A 21,214-nucleotide genomic window follows, 5' to 3' on the forward strand; every position below is an offset into this window, starting at 1 on the left:
AATTAAATAATCAGATTAGTGGGGGTTTTGTCAACTCTCTCTCTCTCTCTTCATGGGAAGTTTCCTATATGTTAACTTCCCCAACTAATGCATTAAAATCACACACTTGTGTGTGGCAATTCTATTGTGAACATAAGGAATACATCTCTATTCTGAAAGAGAGAAACTAAAAAGCAAGAATAAGAGAAAGGTCTTGGTTTTGCATAAAAGAAAATCCAGTGCATTGTTATAGCGTGGAAGGAAGGAAACTGAGTTTCTAATCATCAAGAAACTCATAAAGGGAAGGAGGAGAGGTGAAACCAAAAGGCAATCAGAGAAAGCATCAGGGAAGAACACTAGAAAGAAATAGCAATGGAACCAGGTATTTTCTAACCTTATACTATAACATGTAAATGTCATAAATGTCAAGATCCTAGATAAAGGGTTCTTATGAACCATTAAAGGCTCAATGTAAAGTTTCTCTAAAAGTTTTTAAAAACACCAACACCTGCATGATAACTCATCTATCAATAGTACAGAATCTCAACCAGCGCAAAATAAAACTGAAACTTAGGAGATTTCTACTATTGTTTTTGGAGCTCCCACTTATTGGGTGCGAGGATTGTAGGTCACAAACTTACTCTCACAAGCCAAGAGTATGTTTCCAGAATTTGAACTCGTGACTCCATTCATAGTCACTAAGCAACAACATTACAGTTACTATCAACAAATGTTTTCCCAAGAATAGTTACGGATTCAAATCAAATACACACAAAACAAAGAATCAAATTATAGCATCAGTCATATAATTTAAATGGCGGAGACCTAGTATTCGCACTAACCTTGTCTAATGCAAGAATGAGAGAGTTATTTACAGCAGATAAATCTCCTTTCTTCCAAATGCAGTTACCTAACATAGCCAAGCATCTACAAGAGATGGGTTTAACTTAACCAGGTCCATAGAAAAGCCAATCTTAAATTCAACGCTGAAACATAGTTAAAAAACATACTAAATCACACAGCAATTCTTTCCTATAATCAGGAAATACATCCAAAATCTCCCCTCTAAGATATTCAAATGTTGCACGTTGCGTAGGTAATTTTCTTTGTTCTGTCAAAGGAGATAACATTTTAGTAACAAAATAATAAAACGAATGAGATATTAGGGAATGTTTTTAGCTTCCATGTTCCAAGAGGCAAGTGAAGCATCCTCTGAATTGTTGGTTAAAAATCAAAACAGTGTAAGGTTTCATTCTTAGTATATCATTGGTGTTATACTGTTATCTAACTTTGTTTTTCAATTCAATTATTGTATTGTATGATCCTACATTCACATGATAAATATAAAATTGAAAAGAAGAGAGAAGACCTAGGGAATTGGAATGGAACTGAGAGTGAGATTGCAATGGTGTTGCAATTAAGAGACTCTGTGATTAGGATCAGGTAGGAAATAAGTGTGTCTCTCTGTTATGGTAAAGATCTTCTGATTTTCTTCTTCCTCTGCACTCACTCTTAACAAATTGAAAGGGAATTTAGATTTGGCCTTCAACTCAAGTTTTTTACACTTTATCTAAAAATCATTTTTATTATTTATCGCCTTCTACGATTCTTTTATTTTCAAATTTTCTTCTTCATCTTCTTCCCTTTTCTCACCCCTTCCCCACATTATTGTCAGCCTCACACTTCGCTCAAAATCATCAAAGTTTATCTCACTCAAGGTGCGGTTTGTTTTCCCGTAAAAATGGGGTTTTCCTGTACAAAGAGCACACGTATAACTGTCTAAAGGTATGGACAAGTGGTTCTCCATTGAAGCAAACCAAAACTGAAAAATTATGGTTTAATTGAGTTTATTTTTTAACATATGATTTTGGTATAGTATTCCCTAGCCAAATATCTTTTGATCATTTCAGAAATTTAGCAACATTATATCACTATATCAATATCGTATCTGTTTTTAACATATGATTTGGAATATTTTCATTTCATTGTTTCATAGTATAAGTAACCCAACCGTAATAGATGAACAAATAACCATTACGGGTATTTGATATAATATGATTCCCTCTTTCTCACATAGTCAAATAAGCAAAATGCAATTAAACAAGTTTTTATAACATTTTATTAAGCGTTAATTATACTGACATCTCATGAGTATTAGTGAAATTATATAAATCACTCCTCACTTTTCTATGCCTACTAATTTTTATACTTTGATTACACTCATCACCTCTGCATGAGAAATAAGTGTAATCTTTTAAAAACAAAAAATGTGGTAAATACAATTAAGTTAAACAAAAAATGATATATTGTGAAGACAAATTCAAATAATATACAAACCAATGTCTCTTTATTTATTTTTTGTTACAAAATGTATCAAAAATTCTAAATAGATATTGTTTAAATCACTCTTATACTATATCGCAATGAATCACAAATAATAAAAAGGTATTGACTCAAATATTATTTGGACTTATCTCCACAATATATCATGTTTTGTTTAACTAAATTGCGTTTATCATATTTTTTGTTTAAAAAATTACTCTTATTTTTTGTACAGGAGTGATCAATGTAATGAAAGTATAAAAATTATGAGTTGTGTAAGTATAAAAAAAAGTACTAGATAGTTTATGTAATTTCGTTAAAACTGAGGAGTGTTAATGTAATTCACTATTTTATTAAAGACAAGTCTTGGAAGAATAATATATGGCCAATATGTTAGACCTGTGACAATATTTTACATATTTTATTAATTAAGATAAATCAACAATCTAATTCAAAACTGTTCATGGACAGTTTAGTTAGTTCAGTTACAATAAAAATCAACATAAATTGAAACTAATTATTCACTTTTCTTCAGTTTGATTTCTTATGTACCCAACAACTGAAATCGAACTATTAGACCCATCATGCAAGGTTAGGTGCTTGTTGTTTTTTCTTTCAGAAAAAACCATACATGAACCTTGGTAGTCTGGGCTAACTGTTAAGAATTGTAAAGATTACTTCAAGGCCCACTTGAAAAGTATACCCGTAGTGCATCAAAGAAACAGCAGGTTAAGAGGCATGGTTGTATATGGCAAAGATTAAAAAGTATAGCTATAACTATAATCATAAATTAAAACTACTATCAATATAACTTTACAAAAGAGGGGAATAATGTAATTGTTTTTTTTTTACCAAAATATTCCTATATTAGATCCACTGAAAAGAGAAAATCATTTATGAATTTTATGAAAATAGAAAATAAATTAGTCCCATTAAGAAATTGACAATTTTAAAAAATTATATCCAGATATTGACAAGTTAATAATATAGTGTAGTATCTATATGATTTATATGTAGTCACTACATCATTCATTTGAATAGTTTTTTCGAAAAGTCGATACAGATTAATTATAAGTGGTAAATGATACAATAACATTGTATAAAACTTATAAATTGTTAGTATAAATTTTTTATCTCTTAATAATATTAACAGTATTAATCATTTTTCTTAATTCATGTGAAACTGCCTAAATGGATGTTATGAAAAAGACCAAGTGAAATATAAAATATACCACATACATAGCATTTTATAATCCAAAAAAGTAAGAAAAATGATTGGTTAAATAAACTCAACGAAACAGCATGAGCAAATAATAATAAATATCAAATATACGACATAGATAGTCATTATAATCCAAAAAAGAAAAGAAAAAAAATGATTGGTCAGATAAACTCAAGGAAATAGCATGAGCAAATAATAATAATATAATACTGTGTAATGGCAAAAATTAAGAAATATCTAGTGCATTAACCATAGTGTTTGCCTATAATTTTTTTATCGACAATTATTAGTATATTAATATTTTGTTGTATGTGAGACTTCATCTTCATCCAGCTTCACCCTAACCATCAAAACATTTTATAACTCTTTTTTTGTTGATGGTGAAACTCGAACCCACAACTTACGTCTACACCATCAGACCATTATGACTCCCTTAATCGGCTATCATTTCATGTTTGAGATTATAAAATGTCATCTTAGCAATGTTGTTAAAACCGTATCGGTTATCAAATAGGTTAGGGTACTGATACAGCGTATAGTGGTTTAACTGGTGGTTCAGTAATTAAATCGCATGTCGGTTAAACTGGACATACCTACTTATATATATATATATAAACCTATAACAAAAAAATCAAAGAGGTAGATACACAAATTTATAATTCATATTCTCATAATCTACTCAAAATTCATATAAACAAACAACTTTAAGTCTTTAGCAAATTCAAAGTCTAAATTGCAAAACATATATCAATCCAAAAGTATCACTTAACAAATACAAAATATAAATAAATGACACAAGTTCATAACTCCAAATCCTACATTGAGACAGTTGACTCCAAAATTACACAAATGTCATTGAAATTACACACCAATGTTAAAAACCAAAATGCGTAATCTATATATGCCTTAAAGTGTTGAAGAAGAGTTGAAAGATGGTCATCGTGTAATGAGTTTTTAAGTTTAAAAAAATATATATGTATAAATCGGCTGGTTTATTCAAATTCCGGTCAGTTCACCAGTTTTGACCGCTTTTAATACTTAACCACTTTAACATCCGTACCATACCGGTTAGAAGTGTAATTCGCTGGTTTTCCGATCGAACCAACCCGCACCGTATCGTTTTTATATCACTAGGAATTAGGTATTTTAAAAAGGTTGACTTAGAAATGAAATGAAATTATTTTACTAACTCTTGATGTATAGAAATTAGAAAACGGCATAAGTGAGGTAGGTGTGAATCAGTTAGATTTCCAATGTTAACAAATTTGGGTTGACCATCGTCAACCATCAATTATGATGGTGATGTTCACTGAGAAGTAAAATCAGTTGCTGACTTACTAACCATAACTACTACATAAATAACGAGTCCTGGTTAATTGTATATTAACGTCTTCAAAACCAGAGGATCTGCAATAGGGAAAGACCTCTTAATGGGTGAAGAAATTTTAAACCGTGAGTGTAAAAATAATACAAGCAAAAGCCTATTTGTTTGAGCAACCATGAAAAATATGTTATGGAAAAAGTAAGAAGAAAAATCTATGGATCACACATTCTGTGAAATTTAGCTTTGCCTTTATTTATTTCTTTACTTAGGCACATCTTTATCAAGCAACTTGTGAGGTTTGACTAATATTTATGTAGTTATTATATCTTGGTTGTTACATATTATTTTCACAACCATATAATCAATTATTTTATTTTTATATCTCGTTTTTAGCCTGTCACAAGTGTTTGTCACACCGAGATTATTTTTTTAAATGGGGCATATTGGACATTTTTATATTTTCTTAAGAAACCTCTTACCGACTCTCTTACATGCTTGTACTTATTAATATCATTTAAATAATCTAAAATATGTAATAGATTTGAGGATATGTTAAATAATATTTACATCCACCGTTATAGCGGTACTCCTTACCTTTTACTAGTTAGGAATTATATTTTTATAATAAAAAAGTTATTTTGCATGTAACTTTTGCACATTTCTTTTAGATAAAAAGAAAATATTCAACCTTGTATTTTTTATATTTCCTTTTCATTAAAAAAGTCAATGTTAGGTGCAAATACATTTTCCAGAATTAAGAACGCATTACTACCTCTAGTCCATATATTTTACACTATATTTCAAGTCTTTAACGTAGGCCAGCACACAGATTAAGAAACTATAGTATTAATAAATTTCTATTTTATAGTATTTTGACTAAAACAATTTTATTAATTAGTTGGTACATATACTAATTGTTGGTGTAAAAAATAAAAATATAATTATTAAATGAAATTAAAATTGATAATTTCTTAACTAAAAACATTGAAAATTTAAAATAACAAAGTTTTAAAAAAAAACTACAACTATAAAAGGATGGAAGAAATGAAGTAGTAATCATGAGTAATGTGTCAACTCAAAAAACCAAATCCTCCAATTATGGGCAAAATTTTCTGCTCTCTCATTTTACAGACTCAAGTGACACCTAGTTCTGACATGTGATCTTCCGACTCATGAATATACTAGCGTATCACCCTAAACTTAAATTCTTCCTGCAATATTTACAATTGAGCTCAGCGATAAATACTTCATGGAGTATTTATTGTAACACCTCAGCCCTGACATACGACCTCTCAGACTCATGAATATACTTAGTATGTCACCGTAACTTAAATACTCCCTGTAGTAGTCTAGCTTAATGATAGCGACTAATGCAACCATTAAGGTCAGGAGTTCGAGTCGTAGAAGGCTCCTTTGGAGGGAATAAAATACTACATGAGTATTTAAGCTTGGGGTGACACGCTCAATATATTTATGGGTTTGGGAGGTGGCACATCAGAACTGAGATGTTATATGATCTATTGGTATCACACTCATTATGAAGTATGGACCCAATCACCCAACTCCTCTCTAGTGTGTAGACTCTAATAGAATATGATGAGAAAATGGGCTTTATTAAATTTAAAAATTAACATTCTAATTACTTGAGATACTGGGATATCATTTGAGACAAATAATTTTTATCCTTGAGATCCAGAAAGAGAATATTCAACCGCGTGCTACGTGCTAAAACTACATCACTAAGTAATGCAATTGCACCTTCTTCCAATTTTCAACCTAGCTAGTTTTCAAAAAGCCCAAGCCAACGCGCATTCTATAACAAATAGTCTCATCAATCCACATTCCACACACAACCACTATAGTCAACAATTCCCACACTTCCACACGCACATGACACTACTAATTCACAACCACGTGAACCTTCAATTTTCTACTATTCATTAATCAAACATTCTTAAATCCCATAATAAAATTCTCATCACTTATATACACACACGCACCTTCACATCCTCCCACATAAACCAAAACATCTACAAAGTTCCATTTATTCTTCCTTTTCCTAATCAATCAACACCCCATTTTATTTCTCACAAAAAATCTTCTATCTTTACTAGTTTTACGTAATGGGCAATTACTTTTCATGCACTTTCGTACTTCCGTTGATGAAGAACACAAAAGCAGCAAGGGTAATTTTCCCCACGGGTGAAGTTAAACAATTCAAGGAGATTGTGAAAGCTGCTGAGCTCATGTTAGAGTACCCAAACTATTTCTTAGCAAACTCTCGTTCTCTTCACATCGGTCGAAGGTTCCCTGCTCTTGGCGCCGATGAGGTGTTAGAATTTGGAAACGTTTATATTTTCTTTCCGATGAGGAGAGTCAACTCTCTCGTCACGGCGGCTGACGTGGCAGTTTTCTTCTTGGCCGCTAATTCAGCGGCCAAGAGGATAACTGTTGCAAAGGCCCGTGTTGGACCGGATAACGGTGGCGGAGAGCAGCAACAAGTGGAGGAGAGTTCACAAGAGAACAACAACAATAACAATACATTAGGGTTGAGTTTTGAAGGGGTGGAGACAGGGTTTCATAATAGGGTAAGTTATTGTAGATCAAGGAAGCCCGTTTTGGAGACTATAAATGAGGAACCTATTAGGTCAAGGTGAGATAGGGAGGATTCAAGTCTTCAATGTTAGATAAGTTAGTGTACTAAATTATTGATCTTCATAACTGAAAAGGTTATGTGTTCTTAGAAAAAAAAAATAGGTTAGTTAACTGTATCTATGTAATAAGTCAATCATGTTTTATTAAGTAATATAAAAAAAATATTCTGTGTATTTATATTTTTTATATTTAATTATCACTTTTTAATTGGATTGAGATACAAATAAGACATTAAAAATGAGATATGTGATCTTTATTTTAGTTAAAGAGGGATAAAGTAGATTCATATAAGTCTGATTGGTATGTTATCAAATTAATTATTACATGTTAAATTTATTTATGGAAAATTACAAGTTTGAATGTGGTGAAATTTGGATGGATAGATTCATATTGACTTTTTTTCCCATTTTTATAGCTGCAACGAAAAGATGAGATTTAGATGGTGAGATACTTTTCCTTTTTTTACAAGGAGATAGTTGGTTTTTATTTTATTTTTGTTTTGTTTTTCTCTACAAAAAAACTTTAGAAATTTGAACATGCTCTAATTGTTCAACCATTTGTAACTTATAAAATAAATGAATGACGAATTAGCTAGCAATATAATAGAACGTTAGGTAAGCATATTAAGTATGTGGGCGGTTGTGAGAAAATTCAATAATAAACAACGTAGTTAGAAGAGGACCACCACCCTTTGCAAAAAAAAAAAGGCCATTGGCATGCATCTATCAACCTGTGACTAGTATTCTTTAATGTACATAAACTTTATCGTTAATGGATCTTGATGTATTGGTTTAAATAATTTAAAAGTAAATGATTGATGAGAGGATTTCTAAATATTTAGCTATTTTAAATTGATATTAAATAGTAAAAACAACTTCTATTGATATCACCTCATAGGGCACACTTGGTTCAACTGTTGTCTGCACTTGATGACTTTATTGATGGATAATATGTAAATATCTCTTTTAAGTGTTCATAGAATCATACCATATTGGATAAAGGACCCCCATACACATTATCAAGTCTTAAAACCTTGCATGCTTCCACTAGACCGAACTCCTTTGAAAGACTCCATGCACATAAACTTTGATTATAAAGTTTATGTTGCTGTGGTACTTGCCTCTCACCAATACTAGTTGTTAATAAAAGATATCAAGTGTATTAATATCAAAGAAACCAAAGAAAATAAAAATAACAACCATGTCATTATCTATCACATCTGATTTTAATTGTCACTTTTAAACTTTTAATTTTTATCATATTGTTTTTTATGTATACGATGAAAACTAAAAAAAGGAAAAACAAGGAGAATGAGAAACAATTGCATCATTTGCATGCCATTATAATCTAGTTGTAGAACGCCTAGGACCTGAACAAAAGGTATATCATATTAAATACAATTAGTAGTTGAATGAAGCACTGTAAAAGCAGTTGTTCTATTTGTTGCCATGTTCTATTACCTTGCTCCTATTGTTCAGTGTATGCATAACTTCTAAACAATCTAGTTCACACATAAGTTTTTAGAGACTCTTCTGACCAAGCAAGATCAAATCCTCTTTTTTATGGTTGTCACTTCCGCAAGAATCATATCACCATTGTCTTCGCTGCAAGAAAAGCTGCAATCAAGATAGCATGCTCATGTCTCAATGCCCTACCACTACTCATGGTAGAAGATCTAGCACAAAACCGTCTATCTGCAGTTTTATCCAACCTGTTGATGGAGGCATCCATTGAAATACTTGAGGATAAACCTTGAAGTGTATCATCCCTTTGTAATGCTGCTCATTGGAATAAAAATCATTCTTAAACTAGCAAACTGAATCATTAATGCTCCAATGATTATTGTCCATCACCATGTTGTTAGGCCAACACCAGTTCCATCAAATTGCCTGAAAATAGATGTTTTATTGGGTTGTTAAAGCATTTGAAAATCTAATCTCGTGTGGAAGATGTGAAGAACCATGTCTCAAGGTTACAACCAAAGTGATACAAAGTTTTGTTGAATGTGGCCATGTGGTCAATCCCTAAGTGCATAAAAATGCATCTTCTATGTTTGTTCATATTGATTTTCTAAAATGACAAACAATATGTAATAGAATTAACCACCAAATTCAATAATTACTTCAAGTGCATGTTAAAAGGGGGAAATAATATATCACCCTTGTCTCACCATCTGAAATCAACACATGCACAAATCAACACATGCACATCATGGCCATTAATTAGCCACCACCGAATTCAACTCATTATACAAGTGTTGGAGAATTGAGTAAGAGAGAAGAAGGAAAGTGAAGAAGAATGAGATAGAAGATTAAGAGAATTTTGAATCAATGAATATGCATATACTTCAAACTATCACAAGCTAATATACTACTTTCTATAACAAGATTAGCTAACTTTTAACCACTTGCTATATCTAGAAGTTACAAACTAACTCAACTAACTCTAGTGATTACAATTATTAACATGCCCTCTTAATCAAAGAGTTACTCATTTACAAGATATAGCAACAAAACCAACTACACAACCTTATCACCAAAGCTATGTACATTCAACATATCTCTAAACCTCTTAAATTTGTCAACCTTGAGAGCCTTTGTCAAAATATCAGCCTTTTGCAAATCTCTTGAACAATGCACCATCTTAACCCTTCCCTTTCCAACTTGATCTCTTAGAAAGTGGAACCTTGTCTCAATGTGTTTACTCCTTCCATGATTAACATGATTCTTTGCTAAGTTTATGGCTGATTGATTGTCCACCCTTAGCTCGAAGTCCTCAAACTCTTCATACCTCAATTCTGTCATCAAGTGTATCAGCCATAGACGATGGTACATTGTTCAACAGATTTGCAAAAGGCTGATATTTTGACAAAGGCTCTCAAGGTTGACAAGTTTGAGAGGTTTAGAGATATGTTGAATGTACATAGCTTTGGTGATAAGGTTGTGTAGTTGTTTTTGTTGCTATATCTTGTAAAAGGGTAACTATTTGATTAAGAGGGGTGTTAATAATTATAATCACTAGAGTTAGTTGAGTTTGTTTGTAGCTTCTAGATATAGCAAGTGGTTAAAAGTTAGTTAATCTTGTTATAGAAAGTAGTATATTAGTTTGTGATAGTTTGAAGTATATGCATATTCATTTATTCAAAATCTCTTAATCTTCTATCTCATTCTTCTTTTCATGTTGTCTAGGACCTCCATAACTCCATTGTTTAGCCTCATAGTGAAGCCTTTTTCATGCAGTTGTCCTAGACTTATGAGGTTTGTCCTCATTTCAGGAACAAGCAACACATCTGTGATGTAAGCTTTCTTGCCATTCTCCAATTTGAGAGGAATATCTCCCATTCCTTCAGTGATCACCACTCTGTTATTTGCAAATTTGACCTTGTTTCTCTTGCTTGGATCAAAATGCACAAGCTACTCTTTATGTCCAGTCATGTGATTAGAGCAGCCACAGTCCAAGTACCAAGTGTCACTTCTTCTTGTTGTGCAATCTGTTGTCATCATAAACTGCACAACTTCCTCATCAGATTCATTAATCTCTTCTTTGGCAAGGTGTGCTTCTGAATCTTGCCTCCTCTGATTCTGGTTCTTGCTAGGAGCTAGGCACTCATTTGAGTAGTGCCCGAATTTGTCACAGTTGAAGCATCTGACCCTTTTCTTATCAAACCTCTTCTTCAATCCTTTAAGTTGTTTGTAGCCATTTCTTTTTTATTGTTCTGGTTGCTCAACCTTGTTCATATAATAATTTTTCGAGTTGCTCTTCTGTTCACCATACTTTTGTTGATTCTTGGTTGAGTTCCTAGCAAGAAATGCTCCTTTTCTTGTAGTTTGTACCTACAGAGCTTGATGTGAGGATTTATCTGCTATCCTCTCATTAAGCCTCTGCTCATGAGCTTCAAGTGATCCTTGAAGCTCCTCAACCTTCATGTTCTCCACTCTTCCTGATTCTTCTATGGCTATCACTACATTATCAAACCTTGGAGTTACTGATCTTAACACTTTTTCTACAATGATTGTATCCTCCATCTTTTCACCACATGCTTTCATAGCATTGATGTGTGTGATCAATCTTGTGAAAAAATCAGCAATTCCTTCACCTTCTTCCATATGCATAAGTTCATACTGCCTTCTCAAGGTTTGTAGACGAAATTTCTTTAGCTGAGCTGCGCCTACATAGTGCTTTTCTAGCACATCCCATGCTTCCTTTGTTGTTGCAAATCCTGCAATCTTTTCAAAATGAGCATTGTCTACAACTTGATGGAGGAGACATATTGTGTTGCAGTCTCGTTTCTTATTCTGTTTGTGTGCATTCCTTTGAGCTTCGGTGGCTCCTTCTTCCAAGGTTGGCAGCCCCTCTTCCACGATGTCAGCCACATCTTGATAGCCAAGTATTGCCTTCATTTGTATGCACCATCTGCTCCAGTTTTTGCCATCTAACACAGGGAGAGTTGTGATATAATTCCCTGTGTTTGTGCCATTTTCTTCTTGCAGCGGAAAGCTTTGTTGATCTTTTCAAGGCTCTTGATGCCAAATGTTGGAGAATTGAGTAAGAGAGAAGAAGGAAAGTAAAGAAGAATGAGATAGAAAATTAAGAGAATTTTGAATGAATGAATATGCATATACTTCAAACTATCACAAGCTAATATACTACTTTCTATAACAACATTAACTAACTTTTAACCACTTGCTATATCTAGAAGCTACAAACTAACTCTATCACAATATCATCCACCATTCATATTTAATCAACATTAACTCTTCAAAAAATAATATAAATAAATTGTAAATAATATAAATGAATAGTGTCGTTGTATGAATATTTTATTGGTATAATCTACACCTACATGTCTTCACACAAATATTTCTCCATGCATGTGTTGGAAAACAATATTTTCAACCGTTTATTAATGAGGACTTCATCATTTCCCGTCTATCACTTGCATTTTTCCATTTTTCACCACACGCTCCCTTCATTAAGATATGCAAGTGACATTATACATTTTCTTCATCACTTTTTTACACATCAAGAGCTTATGGAATCAGGAATAGTAGTCGTGTACAGATTGCAAATTATAATAAAAAGGTTATATAAATAAAATGTGAAGTGCATAACTTAGTTCCCGATTTTCTACCCAACTAAAAAATGAAACATAACCACGGGACGCTTTACACAATATCTATGATACTCATCTTGAGGCCTCAAGAGATGCTTCAAATCAAAGCAAATCCTGGTTGATACACTCATCTGTGCGTGCCTCAAATTTCATCCCCCCTTTCCGCCATAAAACAAAATATGAATCTGACGGAAAATGAAGTTTCAGAGGAATATAATCAAATATCCAACAATCATTGTTTCATTTCCAAATAAGCAGTCTTGGCTATCTTGACACTACGGGTGTCCTTACTACGATTAGTTATCTGCACAAAGGAAGATACAGAGTCCAAATCTACTATGTGCATACATTAAGATATAGACACTAAATCCGCTATATATGCATACAGGAAGAAGATATAACATCTCTATGACACAGACCTCACCCGAGAGACTTTATTTTACAGAAATACTAATGGTAAACGATCCTATATTACAGAACATGGGGGTCAAGAATCTTGACATATTAACATAATAGATGCAGCTTTGCCTCACATATCCATGTCAGCAAATATTTCTCCATCGTCCTCATAGTGCATTTCGTCAGAAAGAAATCCATCAGCAATCAAGTTACTGCAAGAAACAGCATTGTGATAAGAATGAATATAGATGCAAATAAGAGATAGTTCAAGAGAACGAAACGAAAATTATGAAACCTTTAACCCACCTAAAACAGCTGAAACGAAAAGTCACAATTCGCTTAAGCTTTCTGTTATAGAAAAAGAAATTGAAAGACCATCTGGAGAAAACATAAAAAACAATTAATAGAATAATCTATACGAGGCAAAACGATGGTGAAAGTTGTATTTTACAAGAGTATGCAGTAAATAATTTTACATGGCTCCTCTCTCCCATAACGGATCTGCCTCGGAATCAGGGACATAACCATAAATTTCACAATCCGCCAAGTTCACCACCTGCATCACAATGTACCACAATTCACAAAAATGCATCCTTGATATCACTTCAATTCTTTTTACAAAGGAACTCACCTCATCAAGGGCCTTGAGCAAGTTGTCAAGCAGAGAACACTCCCCAACAGTTTCATCCCATTCCTGCAGTAGACATGTCAACCAAAACCAGTTGTAAGCACATCGCAGCAGCAAAACTAATCATTATTATGAAATGCCGATAACTGCAATTTTAGCACCAACAGAAGAATCACATTTAGAATGAGCTATGCAGAAAACCCCTCGGAATTCTCATCCCTGTGAAAATTAAATAAGACAGACCATAGATATCTGATGTCTGAGGATGGGTTTGGATTTTTTTTTTATGAATTTCCATTTACTCCTCATTAATTTACAAATTGATTAAAAATAATTAAATAGATCAATGACAAATTTGGTAAAGTCGACTGTCTTTATTATTAATATGTTGTTACCGACTTATCGTTATTGTCATCAAATAACCATATAATGTATAATTCACATGTATTTAAAAATGCTAAACTGCATGTATGCTAATTGAGATTGTCATGTAGATAGAACTACTTATTAGTTCATTATTTTGATAAAGTAATTTTATAAGTTCAGATTTGCATGACTGACTATTTAGGTGCACCAAAATAAGGTCCCCACACATGTAGAGGGATCTTAGAGGTCAAGTGACAAACCAGATATGCGAATCTAAAATGGCAAACACCCACATTTTATACCCAAGCATCTTCTATCTAGACATCAATGATGCTGAGACAACTAAAATTTCTGCATACCAAATACATTAGGGCAAACATAAAAGTAATTTCTGCAAACAAGACATTAACAGTATCAACAGTAGTACCTTTGAGGCTTCAAGCATGTAGCTATAAAAAATCTGCTTAAAACTGTCCCATGATTCCTCTGTGAAAAACTGGTGAGCTTTAACTGCACTAAAAACCATCACAGATGTATGGCATCATAGGAAAACTAAATGCAACAGTAGAGACATTAATAAAACATATAAGTTTTGGTAAAAAAAAAAGGACCAAATACATAAATGGCCAGAATATGAATTGGGAAATGGAGAGACTTGAACTCTCAGCTCCTGAGAGCAACAGCTTTTGAACTGCCTGTCAAGCCTTTTGACAACACTTCCAATGCAATAAAAGAGGATTATATAGTGGGTTGCCATGTCGCCAAATAAGCTGACAGTAGCATTACCCATAATCCTCCTTTCTATTCTGTATACAACATAGAAGCATCACGGATACATCATAAGATACTTAGGTACCTGAAGTCGTAATCTGGATACATGTGATAGAGGGTAAGAACCAGGTATATCAACGTCCTTCGGCTGGAATGAACATATAATAAAAGCTATAAAATAAAATTCATTGATAATATTCACTTTCCTAAACCTATCTGGATAGTAAAGGCCACCTGGATCTGGCTATTAAGATTTCATCTGGTGATGAAGAATCACCGTCAGATGATTTCCCAAGATAATCAATAATCTGCAATTGAAGAAGTTCAAATAATTAATTGACAAGACAAGACAAGAAGCATTAAAAATACTTTAAAACAACATAAATAAACGATCTCTAATTTTTCACACATGACATGCAAAAAATATGCTGAATTAAGAGATATAACATGTGCACCTCGTTGTTCAAACTGATAGACAGCTTTTTATCCTCTGCAGCATGTTTGCCTATAAAAAAATAAAAGTATAAAATATAAATAAAAAAGGAGAAAAACAAAATCTGAAATTTCTTCTCCAACTAAATCAAAAAACAAATATGTTGAAGTCACTATTCTTACAGCTATAAGCTTCAAGGCATCCTTTGATAGTACGCTCTCCCAGATTCAAATTATTCAGGAAATCGTTAAGCCTGAAAAGGATTTACCAAACTATTTTACACAAAAGTTATGCAATAAAATCTCATAAACAAACTCAAACTCATATGAAAGTTACAATCACCGGTCCAACGGAGCAGAATCGAGGAACTTCATTATGAATTGTTTTCCGGTGATTCCTAATAATTGCAGCTTCAATTATAAATTAAAAAATACGTAGATTAAAAACATTAATCACGTAAAGCACTATAAATGCATCAAATAGTACATAAAACAAGTAATGAAACCAAATCAACCCGTAAAAATCTAGATCTGGAAGTGCATACGTCAAAATGAAAGAAATCTAAGCAGAAACGAAAACAGAAAAAAACAATTGATGTACCAAATATGAACAAAGAAGGACGGAGATTGCAAGGTGTTGATACGCTTTGGATAGATCAGCTTCCAAAATTGAAGAGTTAGGGTTTGAAAGTTTGGGAATAAAAGAAGAGAATTCGAAGCGGTGAAATTCGAATATTCGAGTTTAATTTTGAGACAGGTGGGTGAGAGAGAACCGTGAATGATTGGGATTGGATATGTAAGAGAGATAGACATGACAGCGCATTTATTGTCCGAAACTATTGTTCATGGGCCAAGGAAGTGAAGGCCCAATTTAACCACTTTACAATAAATGGCCATTTATTTTTTGACCTTTTTTTTAAATGAGTGGTGCTAAATTTAATTTTGGAATACATATAATTTAAAAGTCTTTAATATCCTTTATCTATTTTTCCTGCATTTTCATTTTCTCTCAACTTGTTCTCATTAAATTAAAAAACCTATGACCTTGAGTTTCACCACCATTTCACACCTTGGTAACCCAAAATCTTTATTTTTTTGTTTTTATTATGAGAGTTTGTTTTCATAAGTTACTTTTCACTTCTAACTAAACATTATCTGGAATGAAAATATTAATATTTTTGGTTAGAAAAAAATGATATTATCGATTAGATATTTATATTGTTAATATATGTTTCGTATTATTATTGAAACCCATGATTATTATATTATGAAGATGCTCATATATATTTGATAAAAAGTAAACATATTATTGGTTTTCCTTTTTTATTCAAGTGGGAAAGATTTTGGTTCCAAAAAAAATAAAATATTGTAATATCTTTAATGGAAAAATAGGATATTTATTAACTTGCTTGATGGTCATCACATCTTACTTTTAATGGGAGATCTTGGATTCAAATCGCAACTTCAAACTATATTTTCACTATAAAAGTCAGAATATAAGTTAGCAAATTAGGTATTTTTGACCTAACTCAAAGCAAATATTGTCGAAAGTTCTTTCTAGAAATTGAGTTATATGTCGCAATAACTCTATTATACTATATATAACTTGATTAAACGCATTGTTGATGTAATAGTCAAATGCTAGACTACAATGACTTTAGCTAGATAAAATTATCGAGTGAAAATTATGTGACTATACAATAAGATAATTTTTTACGGATATTTCATCACTATACGGATAAATAATTAGTCCTTTTTGATATGCATGACTACTAGTATTGACAATTAGGATGGTCTTGTTTGTGCCCATGCAATGCCAACTTAAATTAGGACAGGCATGTGCATAGCCATTTCAGATATGACATGAAATATGATGTTTTGTCGGTCTAAATATAGAGGTCACCCTAAATGAAACTACAAAAAATATATACCAAATTTTAAACAATTCATACAAAGTAGACAATATATAATTTGCATACAAATATACATATGTATGTTGAATTTCCAATCATAAAAGCCTTGTTGGTATACTTGAAAGAATATGAACTTGGTGATAGAAAGAAGATTTGCAGTAAGAAGAAGTTGAAGAACAGAGGAGGAGAAATTGAATGAGGAAAGGATTAAAAGAAATGTTAAGAAGAAGAGAGTAATTGCAATGTATATTCATTCATTATGTAATCAAGGAAATTACACATTCTATTTATAGTAACATTACACCAACTACCAACTAACTGAACTTTCTAAAATTAGAAGTTCCTAACTAACACAAACTAACCCTTTAAGAAGTAGAATTAACTCTAACACTACCCCTTAATTCAATTCTTCAATACTACCCCTTAATTTGGTTCTTGTTCTTTTCATCCAAGCATACAATTCCAAGTTTGTGCCTTAGTTCTTCAAACCTCCCTTTCTTCAATGGTTTGGTAAAAATATCAGCAATTTGATTTTCAGAATTGCTGAATTTTAGCTTGAGCCTCTCCTGATTCACTAGATCTCTTAGGTAGTGAAAACGTGTCTCAATGTGCTTGCTCCTTCCATGTGCAACCGGATTCTTTGCTAAGTTTATGGCTGACTTATTGTCAACCATTAACAGCATGCTTTCTCCTTCCTTTCTTAGTTTCAGTTCAGTGAGCAGGATTTCCAACCATACTGATTGTTGAGCAGCCATACTGATTGTTGAGCAACCATACACGCAGAGATATATTCTATCTGCTTCACAGGAAGACAAGGCAACTACAGTTTGCTTCTTGGAACACCATGATATTGGAGCATCACCAAGCATGAACACATAGCCTGATGTGCTCTTTCTATCTTCCTTATCACCACACCAATCTGCATCACTATACCCAATCATGATGTGTGTGATTGTTTTGCTGCAAGTTTGATTTGGAAGCAACAAGCCATACCCAATTGTTCCTTTTATGTACCTGAGGAGTCGTTTTGCAGCAAGGAGATGAATTTTCTTTGGTGTTTGCATAAATCTGCTCACTACACCCACACCATAAGCTATATCAGGCATTGTATTACATACATACCTCAAGCATCCTATCATTTGCCTAAAGAGTGTATGATCCACTGCTTGATCTGCATCAGTTGTGCTACTAGAGCTTCCAGTTTCCACTGGTGTAGAGACTGAGTTGCACTTTTCCATCTGAAACCTTTCCAATACATCAAGAGCATACTTGCTTTGGTGCATGAAAAAACCATTTCCTGTCTCTGTGAACTGTATGCCAAGGAAGTATGATAGGTTGCCTAGATCACTCATGTCAAATTCAGCTTTCATATCATCTTTGAATGCACGAATTTCTTTGATTTCTTTGCCTGTCACCAGCAAGTCATCTACATATAGACAAACTATCAGCAAGTTGTCAATTTCTGACCCTCTTACATAGATTCCATATTCAGCAGTGCACTTGTAAAAACCAAGCTGTGCAAGGAATCCATTAACTCTTTTATTCCAGGCCCTTGGAGCCTGCTTCAAGCCATAGAGTGCCTTATGCAGTTTGTAGACTTGACCTTCCTTTCCTGCTATTATGAAGCCTGATGGTTGAGTTACATAGACCTCTTCTACTAAAGGTCCATTCAGAAAAGCAGATTTAACATACATTTGATGGATTGGCCAATTGTGATAGCTTGCTAGTGATACAACTAGCCTTCTGGTTTCTATTCTTGCCACTGGAGCAAACACTTCCTCATAATTCAGTCCTTGTTTATGCAGGAACCCTTTTGCCACAAATCTAGCTTTGTATTTGGTCACCTCACCTTTTGGATTCACTTTTAATTTGTAGACCCATTTAATAGAAATTGCTATCTCTTGTTTGGTGGTAGTTAAGTGAGTTCCCAGGTCTGGTTTCTTTCAATTGATCTGAGTTCTTCCTTCATGGCTTCAATCCAGTGAGATTCTTTTACTGCCTCATCAAAGCTCACTGGTTCCATTTCAGCTAATAGGGCTATGTGTACAAGATCTCCTTCTGTAGTAATGTTTGAATCTGGGAAGACTTCATAATCACTTAATCTCTGTGGTGCTTGTCTTGTTCTGGAAGGTCTTCTTCTATCAGTAGATTGTTCTGTGATTTGTTGTTCTATACATGGTTGTAGTTCTGTTGTGTTGTCTTCTTCTAGCTGTACTAGTGTTTGCTTTTTCACTTCAGAGTTCTGACCCCAATCCCATGCTTGTGACTCATCAAATCTAACATCTCTGCTGAACATTATCTTTTGTGTTGAAGGATCATAGACCTTATATGCTCCTGTTGAGTGGAAACCAATTAGGATCATCTTTACACCTCTATCATCAAGTTTCTTCCTTAGTTGATCAGGGACATGCTTGTAGCAAATTGAGCCAAAAATCCTTAGATGGCTTACATTTGGATTCAAACCTGACCAAGCTTCTTCAGGTGTGATTTCCTTTAGCCTCTTTGTAGGGGATCTATTCAATATGTAGGTTGCAGTAGAGATTGCTTCACCCCAGAATTTCTTTGGTAGATTCTTTGTTTTGATCATGTTTCTTGCCATGTTCAGGAGTGCTCTGTTTAGTCTTTTTGCAGTGCCATTATGTTGTGGAGTGTATGGAGCTATCACCTCATGAATTAATCCTTCTTTGATGCACAAATCTGTCCATTCTTTTGAGTTGTACTCCCCACCTCCATCAGTTCTTAGAGTCTGCAGTTTCTGCCCACTCTGCCTTTCAGCCAAATTCTTGAAATTGGTAAAGGTAGTGAACACATCATTCTTCCTCTTGATTAGATACACCCAAACCTTCCTTGTGTAGTCATCAATGAAGCTTACAAAGAATCTGTTGTCTCCTAGTGAGTTTTCTTCAAATGGACCACACACATCAGAGTAAACCAATAAGTGTTCTTTTGGTCTTAGATGGAATGTGAGTGGTGTATGTTGCTCTGGTCTGTTTGCTTGCTAGGCATTCTCCACATAACCCACCAGGAATACTGATTGTAGGTAGGCCATTCACAATTTCAGCTATGCTCAATGATTCAAGGCTCTTAAAGTTTAAGTGTGCATACCTCTTGTGCCATACCCAACTGTCTTGAGATAATTTTGACATGAAGCAGTTATGACTACCAACTTGAATCCCAATCTTGAATGTCCTATTGCTTGATAGAGGTACCTTAAGGATTAGATTGTTTTCAGCATCAAAAACCTTCAGGATTTTGTTCATCATTGACATGGTGTATCCTCTTTCAAGCAATTGCCCCATGCTCAGGAGATTACTCTTCATCTTGGGCACATAGAGCACATTCTGGATGCTTGAGTGAGTTCCATCCTTCCTTTGAATTGAGATGTCTCCAATTTCTTCGGACTCAATAGAACTATGATCTGCAAACTTGACTTTGCCTTTGGCAGATTCATCAAGGTTTGTAAACCATTCTTTGTGTCTTGTCATGTGATTGGAGCAGCCTGTATCTAGGTACCAACAATCACTATTGATTTGATCCTTTTCAGATGTGACCATGAGGAGAACTTGTTCTTCATCAGACTCATCTTCATGAGCTAGCCTTGCTTCTGCTGTCCCACTATTCTCATGCTTGAATCTGCATTCAGAGGCAAAGTGCCCATGGTTCTTGCAGTTGTAGCATTGGATCTTGCTTTTGTCAAACTTCTTCTTGTGCTTTTTGTTTGCTTGATCCTTAGAGAAATTGGAGCTTAGTTCTTGTCCTGATTTCTCATTACCCCTTCCTTTATCAGTCTTCATTCTGCCCTTTCCTTTCTTGCTGAAATTTCTTGGCTTGAATGTCTCTTGTAGGAGTATGCTTGTAGAGCTTGAGGTCGTTGTTCACCTCTGTCTTGAATCCTCTCCTTGATTCTCTGCTCATGAGCTTCCAAGGAACTTTGCAATTCATCAATCTTGAATTGCTCAAGATCTTTTGACTCTTCTATTGCCACTACCACATGGTCAAACTTGGATACCAAGGTTCTTAAGACCTTCTCCACTATCAGTTGTTCCCTTATCTCCTCACCACAGCTTTTCATCTGGTTTGTGAGGGCCCT

General features: G+C 33.6%; 3 protein-coding genes across 4 annotated transcripts in view; 1 reads left to right on the forward strand and 2 right to left on the reverse strand.

Moving 5' to 3' along the window:
- Positions 6,839 to 7,637, forward strand: LOC109344886. The gene has a single exon (XM_019583612.1). It carries the CDS (start codon positions 6,971 to 6,973, stop codon positions 7,502 to 7,504), a length of 534 nt encoding a protein of 177 aa, XP_019439157.1. The 5' UTR covers positions 6,839 to 6,970; the 3' UTR covers positions 7,505 to 7,637.
- LOC109346380 (repressor of RNA polymerase III transcription MAF1 homolog) lies at positions 12,821 to 16,008 on the reverse strand. Of its 2 annotated transcripts, none has more exons than XM_019585906.1 (11): positions 15,813 to 16,008; positions 15,555 to 15,609; positions 15,395 to 15,465; positions 15,235 to 15,284; positions 15,014 to 15,087; positions 14,865 to 14,927; positions 14,436 to 14,523; positions 13,646 to 13,708; positions 13,491 to 13,570; positions 13,321 to 13,392; positions 12,821 to 13,226 (listed from the first exon to the last, which is right to left on the reverse strand). In XM_019585906.1, exons 2-11 carry the CDS (start codon positions 15,584 to 15,586, stop codon positions 13,145 to 13,147), a joined length of 675 nt encoding a protein of 224 aa, XP_019441451.1. In that variant the 5' UTR covers positions 15,587 to 15,609; positions 15,813 to 16,008; the 3' UTR covers positions 12,821 to 13,144. The 2 variants fall into 2 exon arrangements, with proteins under 2 accessions (XP_019441451.1, XP_019441450.1); XM_019585905.1 differs by having other exon boundaries at positions 15,555 to 15,622; positions 15,813 to 16,007.
- LOC109344747 overlaps positions 20,915 to 21,214 on the reverse strand; it is a 768-nt gene continuing 468 nt past the window's right edge. Inside the window, exon 2 of the mRNA XM_019583501.1 lies at positions 20,915 to 21,212. Coding sequence (XP_019439046.1) covers positions 20,915 to 21,212 — 298 coding nt within the window. The remainder of the gene's footprint in view (positions 21,213 to 21,214) is intronic.

Source organism: Lupinus angustifolius, chromosome LG04 (assembly GCF_001865875.1).
Source record: "Lupinus angustifolius cultivar Tanjil chromosome LG04, LupAngTanjil_v1.0, whole genome shotgun sequence".
In the NCBI taxonomy this organism is placed as follows: Eukaryota; Viridiplantae; Streptophyta; class Magnoliopsida; order Fabales; family Fabaceae; genus Lupinus; species Lupinus angustifolius.